Raw genomic sequence first — 27,462 nt, forward strand, 5'->3', positions numbered from 1 at the left:
CTTGTTTCTTTTTAGCATTGACGGCTTTTCTACAGTAAGCTAGTGATGCACCAGCGGCCTTCAATGCAGTCCATGTTAACTGTCGCAAGATAAAAATGTCCCACAAATTTAAACTATGACCACCTAATGGCTATTGAAATAGCAGGCCATTAAAATTCCTTCCAGTCAATGCTAAATAATAATTCGTAGTACTATCAAAAGGAATGTTCACAGACAGACAACCTTTGGAGAACTTTAGCTTTAGCACACTAAGTGAAGAAGCATTTCGAGATTGTTTATATGGACTGGCACAAGATTCACAATAGTTACCATTGCAAAACATTAATCATGAATAATAACAAGGGAAACTTACGTGTAGGTCCTAATAAGTGAACTTATTATCTAATAGGTCCTATGGGAAAAATTTGTTATAAAAAAAATCACCGATTGTAAGTTTTAGCGACAATTTATAAAAATCATGACGAAAAAAAATCACTAATTGTCAATTTTTAACGACGTATATAAAAAATTATTACAAAAAAATTATTTTTAACGACAATTTTACCAAGACTTATTTTTAATAGGGCTTGATAAGAATTAAGTCTAACTATTAGGACCTATTAGTAGTTTACCCAAACAATAGATATAGCTTTGCTTGGACCCTATTTTTGACATATTAATGTAAGTGGAATTGATGCAAATAAAAATAGATAAATAACATGAAGAATCAAGAGCAGACATACCCTCATTTTGTTATGTTTGATTAGGTATCTGAAGTGTAGGGTTATTTAATTAGCTAAGTGCATACCTTTCGAAATGAGGACATTCTTTCCATGTAGTATTCAGCAGAATCGAGAGCAGACATACCCTCATTATTCACTATAAGTCCACTCCTTCATCCCATGTTAGGGTACTAACAATCTTTGGATGCCAATCCAAGGTGGCCAAATGCAAGGTTGTGTTTCCATGCTTATCCCTCATGTTTATAAAACTTCTCGACCTCAGGAGTTTGGAGAATGTAACTAACCATGTTATGTCCTCTGCTCTTGGCTGCAACATGAAGAATATTTTGACCATGACAGATGAGCAGTTCCCTCGAATCAGGCTAATACTGAAGCAACGCCCGGACAACATCAACATGGCCTTTAATTGATGCTAAATGAATAGGAAGTAAGCCATTGTTGTCCCTTGCAATAGCACCTGAACTCTGTCTTCCTAACAAGTACTGAACCTCTTCAAGATAGCCCAATCATGCAATCAAGTGAAGTGGAGTCCTTCCTTCTTCATCTCTTAATCCAATGAACCTTGGTTCTGATTTCAATAAGGCATCAAAAACACCTGGGATTTTAAAATAAATTGAGAAACAAAAATGCAAAAACCAAAGAGAAATCAAGAATAAGTGTCAGAATTACCTCGGTTTCTTTTTAAAATGGCAGCATGAATAGGTGATTACCCTTTAAGTCTTTCATTTGTATTTTCAATCCCAACTGTATCACATAGAATATGCGTGACAAGTTCCTAAAACCCTACTTCAGCAGCTAGAAACAGAGCTGATTTCACTTCATTGTTCAGATAATATAACACTTCTGGATCTACCGTGATCAAATAATAAGCTACAACTTGGTGACTGTTCATCAAGGCCTTGTGTAATGATATGTTGCCCTTTTCATTTTTACCCTCAAAAGCAGATTATCCCAATCAACATCTCTCTAAATTTTCCCATCATTTTCAGAACACATTTGAATCCCCGGAGCATATAAATCAACCAGATCAATGTCAAACACTAAGTACTTTTTCCCTTTTTTTCTCTTTTTGTTGAGTACTCAATAACAATGTACTTGATAAAATACTTTGAAGTAGTCATCCTCAACATACAGAAGCACAAGAATTGCAAAAAGTCACGCCAACTGACCTCTGAAGCAACAAAAATTATTGAGATTACTTCAAAGAGACATAACAATCGAGTAAAACTGATACAAGGGAAGCCAAATACTCACCTGAGACTGAGGGAAGATATCAGTGAGAAGATTTTTGTACCGCTTCACAGACTGTCTCGACCTTGCCCGGAGGGAAGGATAGAAGAAACAGACTATACCACAAATGGGCAAAACCCGCCTCAACATAACCCCCATTTTCCAAGGAATTGACTTCAAACCCCTCCCCTGAAAAACCAAATCACAAGTTCAAAGCAAAATTCACCAAAACAACACTGACCCAATTGACCAAATGAACAATAATTCAGAAGAATTCCCAAAAATTTCATTTTTGTGGCAATTTAACGAATTGAACACAACAAAATTGCCAAAGAATAGGTCAATAAACATATAAATTTTGCAAAATTAAAACAAATTTATCAAAATCTAAATCATACCCACCAATCGAAACAATACTAAAATTCATATACTGAACAATCCAATTGTTAAGATCGTGATCCAGATAAGCCTACCAACGAACGAACAAAATTGAGACAAAAAACAAAAAGGGTCTAAATATTTTTTGGGTGGGTAAAGGGTCTAAATATTGATGAGTAAAGAAATGAAAAACTAAATAATTTCCACAAGAAGCTCTGGTTATCAATCCAAAGGCCAATAATTAACGTAAGAAACTAAAAATTGAGAGAATACTCTTCCAAAGGCCCACCCCCATATGGACCTCTACTAGTATAAATCCTCTACCCACCAAGCAAGCTGCCATATCTCCCCTCAATCAATCTTCTCCAAAGACTATGCCTCTTTAGTGTGAATCTCAATAGCCATTTTTCTAATATCGCCTTACTAAATAAGTCCAACTTCCTAATCCCAACACCTTATTGAAACCTCACTACAAAAATAGATTTCCATTAACTACTATACAATCGTTAAATTCTTTCGATTATTAACCGATTTTTTAAAATTTAGCTGAAATTCCAACCAAACTAATAGACAATATAAGAAAGCCATTCTTTCCCAGAATGCCAATTTCATCAAATATTCAGAATTTATAGCCGATTTTTTGCTATCTGAAACTTGATCAATTCTAATTCGATCAACCAATCTGAATCCAACTCTTGTGAAACTTGAATAAATTAGGAAAATTTTTAAGCGTTGTTCCCAAACAATCAATTTAGCTATGATTTTCTACATAGAATTATAGCAATCTATTAAAAATTACAGCCAAAACAAGAAAACAGAGGCAACCTCTGAAAACCTTACAATTAACATATTAAGAAAATAAAGGCAGATGGAAGAACTCAAAAATCTTAGAACTCCACGTTTTAAAAATAATTTGGCACCTTCAGACAACATAGTGACCCAAATAATAAATTCTTCACTTAAAATTGAGGCGCCACGAAATAACTACCTCACAATACCTGTTTCAATCAACTCTATACGAAAAAACTTGGGGACCTAAGTTACTAAGGTTAGTAACTCACAAGTATTCCTCCAAGACCCTCAGAAGAATATGCATGGACAAGTTCCCTCTCTCATTTCTTATACCTGGTGGTTATTAAAGGAAGAAAAAAAAATAAACAAATAAATAAATTTATAAAAATTAGAAAAAAAAAACTCAAAACCGATCTAGCGTGTTGATGTGCACAACCATATTCTTTAATCAAATAACAACAGAAACAGATCACAGTTCAATTCCACTGGCTGTCAGATTTATGGCAAACCAAGCCACACTGCTATTGATTGCTGGCATCGAATGGATTCATCTTTCCAACCACTGTCTTCCTCATCTCCAGTTCCAGCTAATCCCTCAAACTCAAGAGCCTATGCAGCAACAATTCCCTCATCTTCTTACAATTCTTCACCACCTCATTCTTCCTCTGTGCCCTGGTACATTGACTCTGCTGCTACAAATCATCTCACAAATGATCCCTCAAATTTCCATCTCTCACAGCCTTATGAAGGACAGGACCAAGTGACTGTTGGTAATGGTTCCTTTTTGCCCATTCATCATATTGGCACAGGTCTTTTGCCTGCTCCTACCTGTTCTTTTACTTTGAACAATTTGTTACATGTATCTGCTATTGCGTCCAATCTTTTGTCTGTTCAATAGCTCACTCGTGATCATAATTGTGTTATTATTTTTTATGCTAACTCTTTTCAAATCCAGGACAAGCTTACGAACAAAATTCTTCATAGTGGATCTAATGTGGATGGCTTATATCAGCTCTCTCCTTCTCATGTTGCTTTACCACAGGCTTATCATGCTCACTCTCCTTCTTCTATTAGTGCACTCACTTGGCATCAACGATTGGGGCATCCTTCCCCTTTAAAGTTTCAACACATTATCAAGCATTTGCCTTATTTTTCTTCTGATCATATTGATTGTTCTACTACTTGTAATAAGATTGCTTCTTGTACAAATTGTGTTGTTGCTAAAATTCATAGACTGCCATTCAAGCTCTCTAATACTTCTGTGAATGCTCTCTTTTCTTTGGTTCATAGTGATATTTAGGGACCCTTCAACTCTTCTGCGAATAGCTTTAAATACTGTGTTTTGTTTGTGGATGGCTTTAATAGTTTTTTTTGGGTTTACCCCTTACATTACAAGAATGAAGTTTTTGCTAAGTTTTTAGACTTCAAATCTTATGCTGAAAATCAGTTTCACACCTCTCTTAAAATTTTACACACTGATGGTGGTTCTGAGTTTGTTAATAACAAGCTTGATTCATTTATTGCATCTAATGGAGTCATTCATCAGCAGAGTTGCCTCTATACTCGGTCTCAAAATGGTGTGGCTGAGAGGAAGCACTGACACATTTCTGAAAAAACTATTGTTCTTATTCATCAGTCAAATTTGCCTCTTTCTTTTTGGTTTGATTCTATCACTGCTTTAGTTTTTCTCATTAATCGATTGCCTAGCTCTACTTTGCATAATGTCTCGCCCTATGAGACTCTTTTCCATCATCCTCTTGATTATTCTTCTTTTAAAGGGTTTTGGCTGCTAATGTTTTCCATGGCTCAAGCCTTACACTTCTCATAAACTTCAACCCCAAGTCTACCTCTTGTATGTTCTTGGGGTATCACCTTTTCATGAAAGGGTATTGGTGTTTAGATCCCTTCACAGGTAAAATTCATATCTGCAGACATGTTCTTTTTAATGAATCTTGCTTCCCCTTCTCTTCTCTTCCTCATACTCCTCTTTCTCCTTCTTCTTTATCTGGTTTTTTCTGGGGCCCTACTCCTGTTTCTCATCTTGTTTCTCAACCTTCTCCTCCTTCAGGACCTGTTTCTCCACATTCAGTTCCTTCAATTTCTCCACATTCTGCTTCTTTAGTTCCTGCTTTTCCTCATTCAGTATCTTCTCCATCCCTATTCCCTTCTCCCATTCCTATTGATTCTCTCTATATAAATCTTCATTTGACTCCTCCTCCTTCTGTCCCTTCTCTAGTTTTCAATTGTCATCCTATGCTTACTAGGTCCAAGACTCAAACATCTTTGTGTCTTGCTGCTTCTATTTTTGAGCCTTCTCTATTCCTTACTACTGAGCCTTCTACTGTCAAACAAGCTGTGTCTTCTCCTGTCTGCGTTCAAGCTATGCAAGAAGAATATAATGCCCTTCAACAACAGTGTACCTGGGATCTGGTTCCTCTTCCTTCTCACAAAGTTGCTATAGGTTGTAAATGGGTATATCGCATCACAAAGAATTTCGATGGAAGTTTTGCTAGATACAAGGCTCGGTTAGTGGCCAAGGATTATTTACAATAAGAGGGTATTGATTTTCAAGAAACTTTTATCCCTTTGGCTAAGCAACCAACCATCAGAATTTTACTCTTCGTGGTCCTTCATTTTCAGTGGATTTTGAAGCAATTGGACATTTCCAATGTTTTTCTTCATGGTAAGCTTGAGGAGGAAGTGTTTATGTTACAACCACCTGGGTTTGTTCATTCCTTCCATCCCACTCATGTTTGTAAATTGAAGAAGGCCTTGTATGGTCTTAAACAGGCCCCAAGGGCCTGGTATTCCACTTTTTCAGCTTTTCTTCTATCTCAAGGATTCATTAATAGTCATTCAGACTCCTCTCTTTTTGTTCAGAAGACTACCTCCTATATTACTATCATCCTCATTTATGTGGGTGATATCCTTTTGGCTGGTAGTAATTCAAGTCTTATTGATCAGCTTCTTCTTCAAATGCACAAGGTTTTCTCTATGAAAGAACTTGGCGAAATTTCATATTTCCTTGGTATCTCAGTTCAAGCTTAGGCTCATGGTTACTTTTTATCTCAGCAAAAGTATGCCACTGACTTACTCTCCAAAGCTGGCATGCTTGACTGTAAACCATGCTCTACTCCATTGGTTGTCAAGCCGTCTTTATCTGCCATTGACTCCTTGCCCTTTGCCAATCCTTCTCTTTATCGCAGCATAGTTTGTGGCTTGCAATATCTTACAATTAATAGGCCTGACTTGGCTCTCGCAGTAAATCAAGCTTGTTAGTTAATGAGTTCTCCTACCAATGGTCATTTTCAAGTGTTAAACGCCTACTTCGTTATGTAAAAGGGACCATCTCCCATGGTCTTAGTTTTACAGCTGGTCCCCTTCAACTGCAAGCATTTTCTGATTCCAACTGGGCTGGCGACACTTCTGATAGGAGGTCCACTTTTGGGTTTTATGTTTTTCTTGGCTCGAATTTGGTTTCATGGTCTGCTAAGAAACAAAGCACTATGTCCAAATCTTCAACTGAGGCCGAATATCTGTCCTTAGCTCACACTGCAGCAGAGTTATGCTGGTTGCAACAATTGTTAAAGGATTTGTCTGTTCCCACCTTTGTTTTCATGACCTCTCTGACGATTTCTGGCGAGGAGATGACGATGGTGGACATTTCGCCAAGTTGGAGGTGCATCAAGGGTCCAAATTTTGTGGCCAATTTTTTCAATGTGTGATGGGTTAGTGATGAGCCAAGAAGTTGGTGAATGTTTCCTATGAGAGGTAGTTTTCTTGGACCTGGGGTAGTTTTGGAATAGAGTTTTTGGGTTTGAATCTCTTCATGTTCATGACTAGAACAAAGATGAATAGGAGGGGGCTAAGAGGAGAGGAATGGGTGGGAATTGAAGCTTCATATTGAAAGAAACTGAGGTTGAAGAGGGTGTTATGAGCTTGTTAGAAGACATGTCCTTTATAGAATAGTTTTTGTTTTTCACGAAGTCATTGTAGTTGCCATTTATGACTTGCATGATTAACTCAAATTTCTTTGCTTTTTTTAATCTCTGCTTGGGGGCTGAACTTTGAATTTACAAAGGAAAATTTTCTATGTAGCAGGGGCCATATTTTAGAACACCATGACAACCTTAGGTTGATGATTTTTGCCTATGCCGACTGAAAAATCGAAGTCAGACACATATGACATAAGAAAATGGTGTATTATCATAAACCCACATAATTGTTAGCCAACGAATATTTCACAAGTAACCCTATGTTTGATTTGACAAAAAATATTTTTAATAAAAAAAGGTTTTTTTATATTTTCAATAAATTTGTTTTTCGTTGATTTTTGTTTCAAAAATATATTAAAATTATTTTACAAAATATATTTTCTGCTCAACTAGAGAAGAATACATTGAATCCATTTCTACAAAGTAAATTCAAAAGCAATCACCCACCAACCATTAAGTCCGAGTGTACACCAAGAAAGATTGCCCACAATTTATCCCATGTAAATTACTATAAGAAACACAGTCAACGCACTTGACGTGGCTTTTACTACTTTGCCAAATATGAAAAGTTGTAAATGGTATGGGCCATAGTCACTAATTTGTCCCATTGAGTCATACATTCATAGAATCACATTATTAAATAAATTCAGGTCAAATTTGAGTGGCCATGTGAAAACTGTGCAGAGTGTGAAAGTGATTACAAAAATAAAATAAAAAAGGAAAAATCTTATGTTCAAGACTTAAAACACACAACCTGTTGTGTAGGGAAAACAAACACTTGCCACTAGATTCTCACAATAATTCAATTTCTACTATATTTTGTTTACAATCAACTAGTAACTATATTTTATAATGCATTTCTGGCCTATTTTCTTTATCATTTCAGTAATTATAGGATCAAATTTTAGCTTGAGGCATGTACATCGACACAATGTCGTACCAAATTTTCTTTTCTGGTCATCCAAACACAGAAAGAAGGAAACAGAACAGAGCAGAGAAAGAAAAAACAACACAGCTTGGAATGCAGCCCAGTGAGCAAACTCAATTGCAAGAACTTTAGCAATTCAGAAAATTAAATTATTCAGCATACTTTCTCCTCCTATTATCAACCATGTCCTCCCATTCAGAGAAAAGCTAATTTGCAAGCTGAACAATCAAATAATTCCTCCACAATCTTAATTTTGAGTGAACAATCATAAAACAACCTTATCTCTACATATTGGATGAAGTTTGTTAATGTGCTATATCTTCTTTCTTGTCACACATTTTCCAATTATGACAATCACAAACAAGAGGGGGAAAAAATCAATGTAACAATTATACCACGTTATCATCAACATGTGGTATCACCATTCATTTATAATTTTTTTAACTCTCAATGACATTTCCAAGGAAACGCCAAGTTACTTGCACTTGAGGATTGACATCGACTTCCACCTTTAAATGGAAATTTGAGAGCAAGCGGCCATTCCCTTGATTCCTACTAATAAGAATTTTACTCCACGAGAAATTGAACAAAATGGGCTGAATCAGCCTATTTCTTACGTGTACAAATTGAATCCTTTTTTGAGAAAGGAACTAAAGATGGAATGGTTTCTCAGCTGGAGAGAAAAAAATGTCAAGAATCCTCTTTTTTTCTATAACACAACTGATGTTTCTTCAGAACACTAATAGATTAGTGAAGCTTGAAACTATCTTCAATTGACAACTCATTTCCATTTACATTAGATGACAATTTCCATTCAAAAGCTTGTAATTTACTACTCTAACAGAGACTTCATGACTGTCAAAGCATATATTTACTGAAACAACAAAGACAAAAGGCAGTCATGTGACAAGGCATTAACATGTTATTACATAGTCATAGCACATTTGCAGTCTTGGAAAAAGAAATGAAGAAAAAAAATGTCACTTACATTTTATTTGCGTTTCACTTGCTTTTCTCTTTTTTGTTTTCAAATCCTGACCCAAATCCATGATCCAAACACAGATTTAGGAAACAAGAAAATTCAACACTGGGAAATAACATCTTGTTACGTTTGCAATGAAAATTGATTGATTTGTATGGCCAATTTTTTCGAATGAACTTTTAGCAATTCGGTTAGGATTTGGTTTAAATTAAGGTAGCTTGTAATTTGTAACTAGAGGTGCAACGTGAGCGGGTGCAGTAAGATTGCAGAGTTATCCAAGTTGTTTTGAGAGTTGCCTGAGGCCCCCAAGCCCGACCTCTAACCTAATTTTGTGCGTCCAAGGCAGCCTTGAGCTCAATAAATTGAACTTGGGCTATGCTCCAATTAACAACAAATTTGAGCTGAATTTTTTTTTTATCGTCCACCCTTCAAGGATGACAATTATTTTATCAACCACCTTTCAAACAAGCTAAACCAACATTTAAATATTGATAGCATTATGTTGTGTTTGATTAGAGGTTTAGGGAGGGATTTGGAAAGGGAAAGGGAAAAGGTGTGTGAAACTATGAGAAATTTAGGCATATTTTATTCTCATTTCACCTACCTTTTCCATTTCCCTTTCCAAATCCCTCCTCAAATCCCCCAACCAAACACAACATTAAAGTAACACCAAGTAATTATTTAGTATTTAAAAAACATAGTGGAGACAACCAAACCTATGCTCATTTCCACCACTTCAACTTCAAAAAATTATTTTTTGTCATAAAGTATTTAATGAAGATTCCTAGAACAAAGCCACATGAAAAACGTGACAAAATCCAAATGCTAACCAAAAATCGGACCCCCACAAGCAACAGAAGGCATTAACTCGTGTCATTCCAGTCATCATCCACTAGAACACAAACTGGGATCCCAAAATTTTGTTTAAAAAATTCTTGCCATGGTTATAAAATTTTAACAGCCTATCACCCCTTTAAATCCAAGTCTGTTCTAGCTCTTTCAAACGCTTCAAAGTCTAGAACCTTTCTTTCACCTTTTCAAAGCCAAATCATAAAAGATAACTATATAACCTTAGGCATGTAAATCCTATGGTCTCATGTGTGACATTTACTTCTTCACTGGTCCCTAAACCACACGACCTGCTACCCAAGCTCCCTAATTATTGCCACCAGGATACCAAAAATACTCTTAAATGTGGAGATTGATATCTTCATTGGATGTGTGAGCTTGTGGCCAGCCAATAAAACCACACAAATCCTTTTATCTCCTTCATGGAGTAACTAATATTTTTAATGATACACATACCAAACTCAAACATGAATTTGCTAAGCCAATATTTTTACTTATCAAACAACCTGGCATCAACTCAACAACTTGAATTTTTAAAATATCTAATATGTTCCTATTCATGGCAACACTTGCACCAGTAAAATTTCACAAAAAAATAAATATGAGCGACCTTTTCAATCAATACTCTCCATATCACCATTTTCAGACTACAATTAATCACAAAATTCCCAAGTCTATAGAACAAGTGCTAGTAAATATCTCTAGTTTGATCCCCCAATCGCCAATGAAGATGCAAAAAAAAATAGAATAGACTACAATAGCAACGAGTAAAAGCAATGCTCAAAGATTAACATATAACATTATTTTCAATGTGAATTCTCTATCTAGTAGCCGGCATTTCTATTACTCAACAAAATGATTAAGAATGTAACAAGGGGAATGGTTTGAGTTGTAACGTGTAAGATTGCATTTCAAAGTTAAAAACTTGGCAACGCCCAGTCTTCTATGACTGAAATCCAATTTAAAAGCAACTACATACAAAAGTGAAAACCTCTAAAAGGTTGCTAAACGATGCGAGAAAAAAAACAAGAGTCATGACATGAAACTCTTATTTAACTCAGTGCTTTAAGAAAACTAAACAACTTAAAATTCTGAAATTCATTTTATCCCCCCCAACTACTGCTATAACTGTTATCTCATTTCCAAGCCTTCAAACTTTATCAATTCTTCAAATCTCTCGCATATCCCCCAAAATTCAGGGCACTATATCGACATAAAATAGAGCTCCAATTCACAATCTTGACTTCACACAAATCAGCCCACTAAGCCAACATTTGTTTGATAACTACTTTATGACTATTTTCAACAATTCATGGACTTAAACAATTCTTTCATTTGATCAAATGAAAGACTTTTACTTTGACTTTATTGCCATGTGTCATCATTTAATTGATTCACCTGTTGGTAGGAAATTTTACAAAAATGAGTGCAAACAGAAATGTACAATACTAATCAAGGTTCACAACCCCAATAGTTTCTTGCCTGTGACCTTTTCAATCAGTGCTCTTCAAATCAGCATTTTCTTACCATAATTAATCACAAAATTCCCACATTGATATGGAAACAAGTGCTAGTTAATACCTCCAATTTATTCCCCAATCGCCATTGAAGAAGAAAAACAAAATCAAATTATCAACAATTTTGTTTATTGATAAAAAGGTGTGGAAGAGATGATGTTGGAAGCTCACCTGGACTACAATAGCAACGGGTAAAAAACTGCTCAAAGAGTAACAAAAAATATTATTTTCAATATGAATTCTCTATCTAGTAGACAACAATTCTATCATTGTAAGATTGCATTTCAAAGTTAAAACCTAGGCATGGCCTAGTCTTCTGTGACAGAAATCCAATTTAAAAAAAAATTACATACAAAAATACAAATCTCTAAAGGTTGCTACATGATGTGAGATAGAAAACAACAAAAAACCATGACATGAAACTCTTATTTAACTCAGTACTTCAAGAAAACTAAACGACTTAACAAAGCTTTAGAATTCAATACCGCAAAAAGGGTAAAGCTTTTGAAGTGGTCCTGTATGGCTGTTATCCAGATGCTCACCCACTCAAATGCAGTAGCTAGGTGAAACACCCCTTCAAGTGGATACCATTGCTTTATTGTGCTACTTAATGGAACAAACCTAGTTTTGAAATAAGAACATCAATAACTCAAATATAGCATATAAGTAGAAACCATAAAAGATAATTCAACAAAGTAATGCTGCAAAGATAAATTCCAATTACCGAATAATGCCATTTGCCATTATTGATTTCTTCTTTCACTGCATCAGCGGGCACCCTTCTTAGACCTTTTCACCTTCTTATGATGTTTTCCTTCAACAATTTTCATAAGCCATTCGGGTCTTCGAGTTACAAACATAAGATATCCCATAATCATTCCAAATAAAAATCCGCATCCATACCCTAGCACTACAACTTGCCAGTTAAATTCGCTCGACTTGTCTGAATTCTCATCTTGTTGGAGTGTTGGTGGAGGTGGCAGTGGCAATAGTTCCTTACATTTCTTTGATAAAGGAAATCCACATAAGGCCAAGTTCCCACCATATGAATCACTTCCAAATGTATTAAACTGGCTCCCTTGAGGAATTGGTCCTGCTAGTTGGTTGTCCGAAAGGTTTAGTACCTCAAGAAATGTCAAACTTTTCAATTGCTGAGGAATCTCCCCAACAAACTTGTTTGAGGAAAGATCCAATGATTCAAGGTTTTTCAAATTTCCAAGTGAAGTTGGAATGCGGCCTTCAAGGTTGTTATGGGATAAGTTAAGACCCCGAAGTGACTTAAGCCTCCCAATGGATTTCGGAATCTCTCCTTGGAATTTATTTCTTGAAAAATCAATGATTGATAAGACTATTAAGATTCTTGATAATTCAATCTCATATCCTTTAATCATCACCACCACAGAATCTTGATAATAGCTGTCACCCATGTATTTCAATTTCATTTCATGTTCATCAACATTCATCATAGCTCCAAATTGTTTGATATAATTTGTTGGCAAAAGACCAATGAACTCATTGCAAGATATGTCAATAATTCTCAACTTAGGAAAAGGATGTTTGCCTTTGGTCTTGGAGGTGCCTATGTGACCATGAAACCTATTAAATCTCAAGACAAGAACTTGCAATTCTGTAAGAGTTTCCAACCAATAAGGGAATGTATCGTTTATCTTGTTTTTTCCAAGATCTAGAACTTCCAAGTATTCACAATTGAGCAAAGATCGTGGAACTTGTCCTTCAATTTGGTTGCCATTCAAATTAAGATTCCTTAGCGAATTGCCTTTGGTAAATGTTGCAATAAAGGTGCCAGAAAAGCTATTGATCCCTAAATTCAGCACCGAGAGACTGTTGCTCAAGTTTCCCAAACATTGTGGAATCAAGCCACTCAAACTGTTATTAGACAGACTAAGAACTTGAAGTGAACTCAGACCGCAAATCAATGAAGGGATTTCCCCGCTTAATTTATTGTTTGAGATAGAGAAAAAAATTGTGGTGTTAGGTGGAATAGGGAGTGGTCCTTGGAGTAAGTTGGAGTGCAGGTCAATATATTGTAGATTCTTCCATGGAAGATGCTCTAAACTTGTAAGGAAATTATGTGAAAGATCTAAATTTTGCAATGAATCTTTCCCTATATTGAATAACCATTTTGGAACTTCACCATGAATTTGGTTGTTTGAAAGGTCTAGATAATGCAATATGGCTTGTTCTCTCAAGAAGTTTGAGAATTCGCTCAAGTTGCAAGAAGCTAATCTTATAGTTTCAAAATTGGTCAAGGTAGAGTTGACACTGTTGTTGATGCTCAATGAGAGACCATTATATGAGAGATCAAGATAGATCAGATTTTTAAGCTTTAGAAGCTTATCCAGATCCACTACACCACTTAAGTTATTTGATGAAACTAATAGGTATGTTAGGTTCTGGAGTTCATAAACTAATCCTGGAATTGGTCCCTGTAGCTTATTGTTACTCAATCCTATCTTAACCAGTGAAGGCAGAGCAAACAACGAAGATGGTATTGTCCCATTGAGTGAGTTATAACTCAAATCGAGAGAAGTTAGTTGGCTCATGTTGCCAAGGGAATCCGGTATTTGACCGTTCAAATTGTTTTCGAAAAGAGCCAAGTTAGTAAGTTGGCTCATGTTGCCAAGGGAATCCGGTATTTGACCGCTCAAATTGTTTACGAAAAGATACAAATTAGTAAGTTGGCTCATGTTGCCAAGGGAATCCGGTATTTGACCGTTCAAATTGTTTCCGGAAAGATACAAACTAGTAAGTTGGCTCATGTTGCCAAGGGAATCCGGTATTTGACCGTTCAAATTGTTTCCGGAAAGAGCCAAGAGAGTAAGTTGGCTCATGTTGCCAAGGGAATCCGGTATTTGACCGTTCAAATTGTTTACAAAAAGATTCAAGCCTCTAAGCTTTGCAAGGTTTGAAATTGATGAGGGGATTTGACCGCTGAAACTATTAGACGAGAAGTCTAAATCGGTGATTTTTGTAAGGTTCCAAACAGAAGCTGGAATAGACCCCGAAAGGTTGCAATAGGAGAGGGACAAAATATTCAAGGCTTTAAGATTGCTGATTGATTCAGGCAATTGGCCAGAAAAACTTATGTCACCAAGATCAAGAAACTGAAGGGAACTAGTTGCATTGAAGTATGGGAGTTTACCTGTGAGTTCCCAATTTCCCCCTACATAGAGCTCTTGTAGGTTTGGAAAGTGAAAAATGTTTTCTGAGAATTTCCCACGCAGTTGACAATCAGAAAGACTGAGAGATGTCAAAGAAGATAGATTTAGCAAAGCATGAGGTAAAGGTGAAGAGATATTCAACCAATCAAGGTGTAGTTCTCTTAATTGGGTTAGGTTTCGAAGGAGCATATTGAAAGTGTGTTGTTCAAGTCTCACCGGAGAAAAAGAATAAGGATTATAATAATCAAAGTCAGAGAGGTCAAGGGAAACCAATTTGGACAGATAGGAGATTGTTGAAGGAATTCGGCCAGTAAAATTAGAGAAAGAGAGGTTAAGATGGGTCAAGCTTGGAAAGGAGCCAAAATCAGGTGAAATTGTAGAGAAATTGAAGTCATTGAAGGCAAGATTGAGGGTTTGGAGATGACGAAGGTGGAAGAGGGTGGTGTTGGGCTGGATGGTGCCCTGAAGGTGGCTGCAACTGAGGTCAAGTCCAATCACATGACCATTCGACCAGTTGCAGGTGACCCCCTCCCACGAGCAGCAATCACTACTCTCATTCCAGAACACCATTTTAGGATGAGAATCAGATTCACAACCTAAAGAGGCATTAGCAGTTATGGTAAATGTTGTTTTAAATTGGAGAAGTGAAAATCTCTGGTCCTCAAGGCAGGTATGGCGTGCAGAAGTAGAAAAAGAAGAAGAGGACAAGAGAAATAATAGAAGAAATTAATGAAGAACAAACATAACCCAACTCATTTTGTTTTCTTACAGGTAGAAGGATTCGGAGAGATATCAAAAGGAGAGTATAGGAAGGATAGTAGTTTGATGATGGAGAAGGAATAAATGTATTACTCATTCTTATACACACTGCTAAGTCTTTCTATGGTAGTGGTGGTGGAGCAACCCAGCCCAGCCCGTCAAGCACGGCAACTGTGTAATTTTGTCCACCAGCCACATGACTTCCAAATTCGCAACAGTGATTCTTTGTCTTTAATTCCAAGGGAAAATTATGTTGATATTCTTTACATTTTGTCTATTGTGTCATTTTAGTTTAAGTAATTTTAATTAATTTTATTTCGAATTCTTAACTTTTAATTTTGTGTTAATTTGATTTAATTGATAACATTAATTATGGTTGTTGAAAGAAAAAATGTTACTGAGTTAGTTGAGAATTGAATTGAATTGAATAAGTTTATAATTTTTTAGCTATAAGAATATGAAACGCGCAACTCATGGGCACATTTTTTATAAAAAGAAAATACTAAAAGTTGTAATCAATTGGATCAAATTGAGATAAAATCACAAATTAATGTTGAAATTGAGTCAATTGAAATTATAAAAACAAAAATAACACGAGTAAAAATATAAAGACTACTAATATAGTTTTCCTTTAATCAATTAAAACTTGGTAATGCCTTGACTATTTATAAAGCAAGTAATAAAACATTTTGGGACTGGTTTGCTTTTAATTGAGCAAAAGCAAAAATGTAAGATTCATTATTTTTTGTTGTCCAGCAGTTTAAAAAAAAAAAATGAATTTTTTAGGGTATTATTTTTCACAATTTCTTTAATGGAATATTTAAAAAAATAGACATTCTAGATTGTTTAATAAATATATTTTTCACAATACAAGGCAATAGAAAATGATGAATCCTATGATATAGTTATTTTCATCAAATTGTTGAGTATGATTTTGTTTGATGTAGTTTATTCAATTTTTGCAAATAAAAAATATATTTTTTTAAGTAAATTAAAATTGTTTATGTAATTGTTGTTTATGGTATAATTGGAATAAAAGATAGTATTAGATATGCAATTAGTTTTTCTTTTTCTTTTTTCTTTTTTCTTTTTTTTTGTGTTTCATTGTTTTAAGATAGAAATATAGCCACGAGATAACTTCTTGGAAATAAGGGAATACTTTGAAGTTGACATTTGCTGAACTTTCAAAATGACGGAATTCATACTCAATTTGGTATTGACAAGCTCAACTCGAAACCGTCAACCACGCCCAATTTTATTTGTTTGAAACTTATTTGTTTTAATTTCATAAACGGATTATAAATGAGTAGCATTTATAAATGGGCAACAAGAAATTTAATTCACACTAGCATCATCCACAAATTCATATTATATGTATAGATTTTTTTTTTTAATTTTAAGAACTATATCTGTGATTTTTTATGAATATATTTTATTTAAAATATAAAATGAAGTGAATCTTAAAATTCATCATTTATTTTATTAAAAAATCAATTGATGATTCAATTTATGATTTGACACTTAAAAATAAGACTTATTAATTTATTTTTGAATGGACAGTATCGCTCTACTTCCTCTTAATAATTGTTAGAGATAGAATAGGGCAACCAACTTGAGTGGGTGGGTGGTGGGAGATTTCTAAGGAATGTGACTGAAAATATAAGTCATAATTGTCTTATAAGTTGCCCTATATTCAAGTGTATTAGATATGCAATTAGTTTTTCTTTTTCTTTTTTCATTTTTTTTATATATATTTTAGACAAACTAATTATGTATTTCATTGTTTTAAGATAGAAATACAGCCACGAGATAACTTCTTGGAAATAAGGGAGTACTTTGAAGTTGATATTTGCTTAATTTTCAGAATGACGGATTTTATACTCAAATTGGTATTGACAAGTTCAACTCAAAACCGTCAACCACACCCAATTTTATTTGTTTGAAACTTATTTGTTTTAATTTCATAAACGGATTATAAATGAGTAGCATTTATAAATGGGCAAGAAGAAATTTAATTCACACTAGCATCATCCACAAATTAGAATGAACATAATAATAATAATGATAAAAGAAAATGCAAACAAAGTTGGATACAAGAAAGAATAAATGCTTAGTAGCTTCTGCTCATTTTTATGTTTCTTTTTTCTTCTTCTAATTCATATGCATGTTAATTTTTTTCCCCTAAAGTAGAGTGAACTAATCCATTTTGACTGAACACTCAAATGCATTTTTACTCTATATGCTCTCTGTCTCCTGGAACAAGCCATCCTCAAGGGCAAAACTATGATTTTTGTCAAGGGGGGCTAAGAACTTACCTAGAATCATTCATGAAAATTTTCCAATTTGACAATTGAAAGAAGCAAAAATTTTGAACTAAGAACAAAGCAAAAACTTAGATATTCATTGATAAGATATGGGTTTACTGACAAATAACCTCAAAGACGTTCCATATTTTGGAAATGATGCATGATAGCCTCATTTGGAATGCTGCTACATATCTCTCCCTCAATATACATAACCAGGCAATCATTCATCGACTGATCACCATTTTCATTGCGAAGCCTGTTCTTTACAATATTTGGGGTAGAAAATGCCCTCTCTATTTTTTCAGTACATTTTTTGTATTGGTGAATATTTTAAAAAATTAATAAATACATAAAAATATAAAAAATGTATTGAAAAAATATTTTTAGTGAATATTTTTAAAATGTATTTTTTTCAAAACACATTTTTTCAGTACATTTTTTGTATTTTTATGTATTTATTAATTTTTTAAAATATTTTTTCACAAAATTTTACTTTTTAGATATATCTAATTAAGGTGCATCTAAAAAAGTAAAAAAAAATGTTTAAAATTTTAAAAATATTCACTAAAAACAAAAAAATATGAAAATAAAAAAATTCAGTTTTCAAATAATTAAATCCAAAAAAACTCAAACCAAACACACTGAATACTTTTTAAACAATTATGTTGACATTTTGAAAAAAATTGTATTTTATAGAGAATTTTTTTAGTTATCCAAACAAATGTTTTACTTTTTTTTGATAAAAAAATTACATAATAAATATATAAAGTATAGAGTGAGTGGAAGGAAAAAAAAAAAAAAAGAGTTGAATTTAATTTGAAAAATAGCAACCGTTTGGAGATGCCGTGGATTGAACCCGTGCCTCTGCCAGGCAAAACAAATGTACTACCATTTGAGCTACAGAGAACTCAAGTCATGTTTTGATCACATTTTGATAAATTTTAAAAGCGTGGTTAGAAATAGCACTATTACTCTCAAATAAAAACGTTGATGATAACCACGCGAACAGTAAAAGCGTGGTTACGAACCACGCTTCTATGAAAAAACAAAAATTTATTTAAAAGCACAATTAAAGTGTGGTTCACAACCACGTTTTCAGCAAAAAGCGTGGTTTGAAATCAAATTTTATGATTAACTTAAAAACGTGGTTTGTAACCACGTCTTCTTAATTAAAAGCGTGGTTTGTAACCACGCTTTTACGATTTCACAAAATTTCCGTGCGACATCTACAAAAACAGTGAAAGCGTGGTTCACAACTACGTTTTAGCCTAGTTTGAGAATTCCGTCCAAACTAGGCCTAGTTTGGGAAATAAGTTGCTAATATGTTTGGGAAAAGCCACTTTAAGTTCTCAACAGCTAGTCTTTGTCTTTAATTTCAATGGTCCCAAAACTATTAGTAACAGCTTTCCATAAACCACATGAGAAATTATATCGGTAATCTTTACATTTTGTTCTTTATGCCATTTTTAGTTTGAATAATTTTGATAAGTTCAATTTTGAATTTTAATTTTAAATTTTGTGTTAATTTAGTTCAAATAATAATACTGATTAGGTTCTTGAAAGAAAATATTACTGAATTGGTTGAGATTGACTCATTGAATTGAACAAGTTTATAATTTTTTATCTATAAATGCATCACACGTGCCATTTATGTGTCCATTTTTTTATCCAACAAAACTAAAAGTTATAATTAATTGGACTAAATTGAGACAATTATAAATTCATATCAAAATCAAATCCATTGAAATTATAAAATCAAAAATAATATAAAAGTAAGAATTACTAATATAATTTGTCTGAATAAATTAAAAGTTGACAATTTTGAAATTGTTTTGCTTTTTTATAGCATAAGTTTAAGATTCATTATTTTTTTATTGTCCCAAAATTTTGAAAAATAAATTTGGCAGGGTATTAATTAAAAGTGACGATTCATTTTATTGAAAAATCGATAATCACATTCTAGAAATTTACATAGCCCAAAATAATATAGTACTCAAAATACAAAGACTAGTGGTCCAGGTACTTTGCCCAAATATATTTTAAGCGTTGATTCTAGTAGTGGTCCCAGGGCAAGTCAACAAGTTTGGAAGTAAGTGAAGAAAAAGTTGTAGTTGAAATTAGAAAGCAAGAGTGAATGGAACATTTTGAGACTGAAATTGTTAAAGAAATAGAAGACAAACAAACGTTGGGTTGGTGGGATAAAGAGAGAGAAATATTTCAAAGTCATCCAACCAATACAAGGTCTAGTCTCTGGCTCTTTATGTTAAATAAGTCAACTTTAATCAAACTTTTTCCATCATTATGTTATAATTTTTTCCATTTTTATTTTAGTTAAATATTGATCTTGTGTACTCATTTTATGATCAAAATTTTCATTTCATTAGAGTTTCATATGAGATTATAAATGTGAAGAGTCTACTTATAAAATAGTTGTTTACATTATGAATTTAGATAAAGATTTAAAAATAAAAAGGGAAAGGAAAATAAAGAAAAAATTTAACTTATATTTTATTCACATTTTATTTCTTTTTTCCTATTTCTTTTTTTTGTTTTCCTTTTCAAATCTCTATCTAAATTTATGATCCAAACACAAAATAGGCAAAAAAAAATTTGCACTGGGAAATGACATCTTGGTACATTTGGAATGAAAACTGATTGATTTGTATTACATTAGGATTTTAGTATAAATTAAGGTAGCTCATAATTTTTAACTTGGGGTGCACCTCAAACAAATTCAATAAGTTGAGGGTTACCCAAGTAGTGTTGAGTGTTGTCTAGCCCTGCCCAAGTCTAGTTCGAGCTCAATAAATTAAACTTGGGATAGGCCCAAATTACCCACAAATTTAAGCTGAATTTTTATAAAAACATCCTAACAAGTAACAAAATAAGAAACATAAGTATCAACTATGAAATCACATCAAAACAAATTAAAACATCCTAGCCACATTAATAGTACTAAGAATATCTCCAATGAACTCTTTAAATGAAATTTGTTAGCTATTATACCTATCTTCATTATATTTTAGTCACTCCAATAGACTAACTATTACAATAGTTATTTTAACAAAAATTTTCAAAATTAGCTACATTTGAAGAGTCTTGGGAGGCTCTTTAAATAGTCTGTATGTATAGATAGATAAAATAAATACTAATGTTAGAGTACATAAATAAAAAAGAAATTAAGTAAAATAAAGAACATACATTTTTTTGATTTTAACTAGTAAAAAATGAAGAGTACAGTTGGAATTGCTGTAAGCAAATATCACTCTGCTAGACTGGCCAATAGTCCTAACTAACAGGCAATAAGTTCACATTACAAACTAATTGTATTATAAATTATTTTCTATCAATTGTGGCCTGTTGATTGTGACCAAATCTAATTTTATTGATTGTGTCCTGTCAATTATGACCAAATCTAATCTTATTGATTGTGACCCGTCAATTTTAGTCTATGGATTCAGACCAAAATTATCTTTTTAAATAATTATGAGCATATTTTATTATTATTATTGTTGTTGTTGTTGTTATTGTTCTTGTTACTGTTTTTGTGCAGTGTGTAGCAGACGTGGGCAAAGAATCCAAGATGGGCAAAGAACTCGGCAACGTGGGTGATTATGGAAGATGTTGCTTACAAAGTGAAGTAGTGGAATATAACTTGATGTGAAAGTGGGCTGCTTTCAGCAGTTACAAGAGAAGCACGGTTTCAAGCCTATAAATAGGTAAGGTTGAAACAAAGAAACAAGATTCAGAAGTCATCAAACTTATCATTCTTTTTTTTATTTTTAGGAATATTTTAACTTTTACCCGAACTTTTAACAATTTGTAACATTATAAATTTAAAAGATTACAATAAAAAAAAATTCTGTATTTATTTCACTCTTTGGATTGTTAATTATTCCAAAGAAATCCTTGTACTTTCAAGACATTAGAACCTTTACATATTCGTCTGATTTTCTGTTTGGTTATTTGATTAAAATTGATGTTAAATCTCTATCGATCAAGACTTAACAAAAATTTTAGTAACACAAACATAAACTTAAAACAAATGTTGTAGTAGTTCATTCACTTCTTCAGTCTCCAATCCTCAATTCCATCTCCTAGTAATTTGAAGAAGAAAAAAAACAAAGAAAGTCAAAACAATTCAACTAATGCAAATCAAATTGAAATTGTAATAATTTATATGTATATTTAATATTTTTATATATTTATATTTAAATTTGTAATTCAAGTTTTAGGTTGCTAGGAATCTTTGTCTAGGCCTAGCCTGGAATTTAATTCGGGCTTTAAATTGCTACATAAACCTATATTTTAAAAATATATTGTCAAATCCTTAAAAATTCAAGTTGGACATATGTTGCTCTGTTTGAGCTTCCTCAGTAGCAACCTTATTTTTAACTACTTAATTAGATGACAAGAAATTTAATTTAACTCTCTTGGCCTTAACTTTTCCAACAATGCTACGTGCACCAAAAAGAAAAAAAGAAGAAGATAAAATTCATTAAACCCTTGTGGTTTAACAGTAAAGCACTTTATCTCCTATATTTTAAAAATAGTCAATTATCCCCATCTAATTTGGATCGTTTTACTATTTACTTCTTCACCATTAATATTTCTGTCCAAATAAACAAAGTTTGTACTTCAAACTCTATCGAATACGGTCAGACTAATCAATGTTCAACCAAATCAATACCCAATTTGATTATATACATATATATATGTATATAAAATTATGTATAAATAAACCTACATATATATATATATATATATTAACGGAAATTCTATGTAATGTGTATATGTAAACCTGTGTACGTATATATACATAATGAGTTAACTCAGCAAAATCCTTTGTGTAAATTTGTGTATATGTAATGAGTTGACAAACTGGTTCAAGAGGGTAAAATAGTAAATTTTTAATTTTGTTAGTAGAGTTAGGTGTTACAATTTAGTCTAAAACCAAATGAGGGTATCTTATTAAACCACAAAGGATAAAATGAATTTTATCCCAAAAAAATAAAAATTTAATATGTATCTCATTTTATTTTGAATTTAATTCTCTCTACGTGCATTGATTTTTTCTCTACGTATTTCTTTCTACTAGTTAGACCCAATGCATATTTAGAAAATTTCTATATATACAAGATGAGTTTTTTTTCTTTATTTTTAATTTTTTTTATTTTACCAACAAAAAATTTATTAATAAAATGAGTATACATTGGAGAGAAACAAGAACAAAACCACTCATCTCCAACATATAACAGCCACATTAACTGTAAAACACTAAAATATCAAAACATTACGTACAATTACATGCTTGCTGACAAGCTACTTAGATACCAACATATAAGACCAAAAGCAAACAAAAGGAACTCAATTAACCAACAAATCAAATAAGTTAAACGTGGAAATATCTCTGTTGATATCATTTCCTCCTTGCTTTGGTGAGAGTGATCCCCAGTAGTGGCAGTGCCGCCAATCTGTAGGCAGTAAGCACCAAATTGAGGTCCCCTAATTGTGCCCATAAGAGGGTAACAGCAGTAATAATGGAGCTATGGTGTCACAGAAAATGAATACGTGAAACCACTTGTGTTTTAGCATAGTTGGCATGCCTTGGTCAGGTTCAATGTTGTTATAACCACCGTGTATTGTGCAACCAGCTGCAAAAGTTACAGTGGCAATGAGGGTGGACACCAATAGAAGAGTGTTGAATCGGTCCTTATAGCTGTCTATGTTCACTTGCTCCAGTTGCATAGATGCTTGTTTCTTTTTAGCATTGATGGCTTTTCTACAGTAAGCTAGTGGTGCACCAGCGGCCTTCAATGCAGTCCATGTTAACCGTCGCAAGATAAAAATGTCCCACAAATTTAAACTATGACCACCTGATGGCTATTGAAATAGCAGGCCATTAAAATTCCTTCCAGTCAATGCTAAATAATAATTCGTAGTACTATGAAAAGGAATGTTCACACACAGACAACCTTTGGAGAACTTTAGCTTTAGCACACTAAGTGAAGAAGCATTTCGAGATTGTATATATGGACTAGCACAAGATTCACAATAGTTACCATTACAAAACATTAATCATGAATAATAACAAGGGAAACTTACGTGTAGGTCTTAATAAGTGAACTTATTGTCTAATAGGTCCTATGGGAAAAATTTGTTATAAAAAAAATCACCAATTGTAAGTTTTAGCGACAATTTATAAAAATCACGACAAAAAAAAATCACTAATTGTCAATTTTTAGTGACGTATATAAAAAATTATTACAAAAAAATTATTTTTAATGACAATTTTACCAAGACTTATTTTTAATAGGACTTGATAAGAATTAAATCCAACTATTAGGACCTATTAGTAGTTTACCCAAACAATAGATATAGCTTTGCTTGGACCCTATTTTTGACATATTAATGTAAGTGGAATTGATGCAAATAAAAATAGATAAATAACATGAAGAATCAAGAGCAGACATACCCTCATTTTGTTATGTTTGATTAGGTATCTGAAGTGTAGGGTTATTTAATTAGCTGAGTGCATACCTTTCGAAATGAGGACATTCTTTCCATGTAGTATTCAGCAGAATCAAGAGCAGACATACCCTCATTATTCACTATAAGTCCACTCTTTCATCCCATGTTAGGGTACTAACAATCTTTGGATGCCAATCCAAGGTGGCCAAATGCAAGGTTGTGTTTCCATGCTTATCCCTCATGTTTATAAAACTTGTCGACCTCAGGAGTTTGGAGAATGTAACTAACCATGTTATGTCCTCTGCTCAACATGAAGAATATTTTGACCATGACAGTTGAGCAGTTCCCTCGAATCAGGCCAATACTGAAGCAACCCCCGGACAACATCAACATGGCCTTTAATTGATGCTAAATGAATAGGAAGTAAGCCATTGTTGTCCCTTGCAATAGCACCTGAACTCTGCCTTCCTAACAAGTACTGAACCTCTTCAAGATAGCCCAATCATGCAATCAAGTGAAGTGGAGTCCTTCCTTCTTCATCTCTTAATCGAATGAGCCTTGGTTCTGATTTCAATAAGGCATCAAAAACACCTGGGATTTTAAATAAATTGAGAAACAAAAATGCAAAAACCAAAGAGAAATCAAGAATAAATGTCAGAATTACCTCGGGTTTCTTTTTAAAATGGCAGCATGAATAGGTGATTACCCTTTAAGTCTTTCATTTGTATTTTCAATCCCAACTGTGTCACATAGAATATGCGTGACAAGTTCCTAAAACCCTACTTCAGCAGCTAGAAACAGAGCTGATTTCACTTCATTGTTCAGATAATATAACACTTCTGGATCTACCGTGATCAAATAATAAGCTACAACTTGGTGGCCGTTCATCAAGGCCTCGTGTAATGATATGTTGCCCTTTTCATTTTTTACCCTCAAAAGCAGATTATCCCAATCAACATCTCTCTAAATTTTCCCACCATTTTCAGAACACATTTGAATCCCCGGAGCATATAAATCAACCAGATCAATGTCAAACACTAAGTACTTTTTCTCTTTTTTTCTCTTTTTGTTGAGTACTCAATAACAATGTACTTGATAAAATACTTTGAAGTAGTCATCCTCAACATACAGAAGCAAAAGAATTGCAAAAAGTCACGCCAACTGACCTCTGAAGCAACAAAAATTATTGAGATTACTTCAAAGAGACATAACAATCGAGTAAAACTGATACAAGGGAAGCCAAATACTCACCTGAGACCCAGGGAAGATATCAGCGAGAAGATTTTTGCACTGCTTCACAGACTGTCTTGACCTTGCCCGGAGGGAAGGATAGAAGAAACAGACTATACCACAAATGGGCAAAACCCGCCTCAACATAACCCCCATTTTCCAAGGAATTGACTTCAAACCCCTCCCCTGAAAAACCAAATCACAAATTCACCAAAACAACACTGACCCAATTGACCAAATGAACAATAATTCAGAAGAATTCCCAAAAATTTCATTTTTCTGGCAATTTAACGAATTGAACACAACAAAATTGCCAAAGAATAGGTCAATAAACATATAAATTTTGCAAAATTCAAACAAATTTATCAAAATCTAAATCATACCCACCAATCGAAACAATACTAAAATTCATATACTGAACAATCCAATTATTAAGATCGCGATCTAGATAAGCCTACCAACGAACGAACAAAATTGAGACAAAAAACAAAAAGGGTCTAAATATTTTTTGGGTTGGTAAAGGGTCTAAATATTGATGAGTAAAGGAATGAAAAACTAAATAATTTCCACAAGAAGCTCTGGTTATCAATCCAAATGCCAATAATTAACGTAAAGAAATTAAAAATTGAGAGAATACTCTTCCAAAGGCCCACCCCCATATGGACCTCTACTAGTATAAATCCTCTACCCACCAAGCAAGCTGCCATATCTCCCCTCAATCAATCTTCTCCAAAGACTATGCCTCTTTAGTGTGAATCTCAATAGCCATTTTTCTAATATCGCCTTACTAAATAAGTCCAGCTTCCTAATCCCAACACCTTATTGAAACCTCACTACAAAAATAGATTTCCATTAACTACTATACAATCTTTAAATTCTTTCGATTATTAACCGATTTTTTAAAATTTAGCCGAAATTCAAACCAAACTAATACACAATATAAGAAAGCCATTCTTTCCCAGAATGCCAATTTCATCAAATATTCAGAATTTATAGCCGATTTTTTGCTATTTGAAACTTTATCAATTCTAATTCGATCAACCAATCTGAATCCAACTCTTGTGAAAATTGAATAAATTAGGAAAATTTTAAAGCGTTGTTCCCAAACAATCAATTTAGCTATGATTTTCTACATAGAATTATAGCAATCTATTAAAAATTACAGCGAAAACAAGAAAACAGAGGCAACCTCTGAAAACCGTACAATTAACATATTAAGAAAATAAAGGCAGATGGAAGAACTCAAAAATCTTAGAACTCCACTTTTTAAAAATAATTTGGCACCTTTAGACAACATAGTGACCCAAATAATAAATTCTTCACTTAAAATTGAGGCGCCACAAAATAACTACCTCACAATACCTATTTCAATCAACTCTATACGAAAAAACTTGGGGACCTAAGTTACTAAGGTTAGTAACTCACAAGTATTCCTCCAAGACCCTCAGAAGAATATGCATGGACAAGTTCCCTCTCTCATTTCTTATACCTGGTGATTATTAAAGGAAGAAACAAAAATAAACAAATAAATAAATTTATAAAAATTAGAAAAAAAAAAAAAAAACCCAAACCGATCTAGCGTGTTGATGTGCACAACCATATTCTTTAATCAAATAACAACAGAAACAGATCACAGTTCAATTCCACTGGTTGTTAGATTTATGGCAAACCAAGCCACACTGCTATTGATTGATGGCATCGAATGGATCCATCTTTCCAACCACTGTCTTCCTCATCTCCAGTTCCAGCTAATCCCTCAAACTCAAGAGCCTATGCAGCAACAATTCCCTCATCTTCTTACAATTCTTCACCACCTCATTCTTCCTCTGTGCCCCGGTACATTGACTCTGCTGCTACAAATCATCACACGAATGATCTCGCAAATTTCCATCTCTCACAGCCTTATGAAGGACAGGATCAAGTGACTGTTGGTAATGGTTCCTTTTTGCCCATTCATCATATTGGCACAGGTCTTTTGCCTGCTCCTACCTGTTCTTTTACTTTGAACAATTTGTTACATGTATCTGCTATTGCGTCCAATCTTTTGTCTGTTCAATAGCTCACTCGTGATCATAATTGTGTTATTATTTTTTATGCTAACTCTTTTGAAATCCCGGACAA

General features: G+C 33.5%; 1 protein-coding gene across 11 annotated transcripts; it reads right to left on the reverse strand.

The window, feature by feature from the left end:
• On the reverse strand, window positions 1-27,462 carry LOC145795214 (uncharacterized). Of its 11 annotated transcripts, none has more exons than XR_014335731.1 (5): window positions 26,767-27,457; window positions 25,363-25,527; window positions 24,776-25,279; window positions 24,181-24,702; window positions 1-79 (listed from the first exon to the last, which is right to left on the reverse strand). XR_014335731.1 is itself a non-coding variant. In XM_082878826.1 (4 exons), the coding sequence occupies exons 1-4, from the start codon at window positions 12,135-12,137 to the stop codon at window positions 1,846-1,848; spliced, it is 369 nt and encodes a 122-aa protein (XP_082734952.1). In that variant the 5' UTR covers window positions 12,138-13,565; the 3' UTR covers window positions 1,771-1,845. The 11 variants fall into 11 exon arrangements, 2 of the variants coding, with proteins under 2 accessions (XP_082734952.1, XP_082734951.1); XR_014335733.1 differs by lacking the exon at window positions 1-79 and adding an exon at window positions 22,904-23,523 and having other exon boundaries at window positions 24,400-24,702; window positions 26,767-27,462; XR_014335732.1 differs by lacking the exon at window positions 1-79 and adding an exon at window positions 22,904-23,516.

The sequence above is a fragment of the Camellia sinensis genome, chromosome 7, assembly GCF_055761805.1.
Source record: "Camellia sinensis isolate YWXY chromosome 7, ASM5576180v1, whole genome shotgun sequence".
Classification (NCBI taxonomy): domain Eukaryota; kingdom Viridiplantae; phylum Streptophyta; class Magnoliopsida; order Ericales; family Theaceae; genus Camellia; species Camellia sinensis.

Bases quoted from the DNA above. Each gene is read 5' to 3' on its own strand.
- LOC145795214 (XM_082878825.1), bottom strand. From the start codon at position 12,137: ATGGCAAATGGCATTATTCG. The intron at 12,015-12,117 runs GTAATTGGAATT...TTTCAAAACTAG, and splicing joins ATGGCAAATGGCATTATTCG to GTTTGTTCCATTAAGTAGCA. The intron at 2,142-11,878 runs GTATTGAATTCT...TTGGTTTTTCAG, and splicing joins AAAGCTTTACCCTTTTTGCG to GGGAGGGGTTTGAAGTCAAT.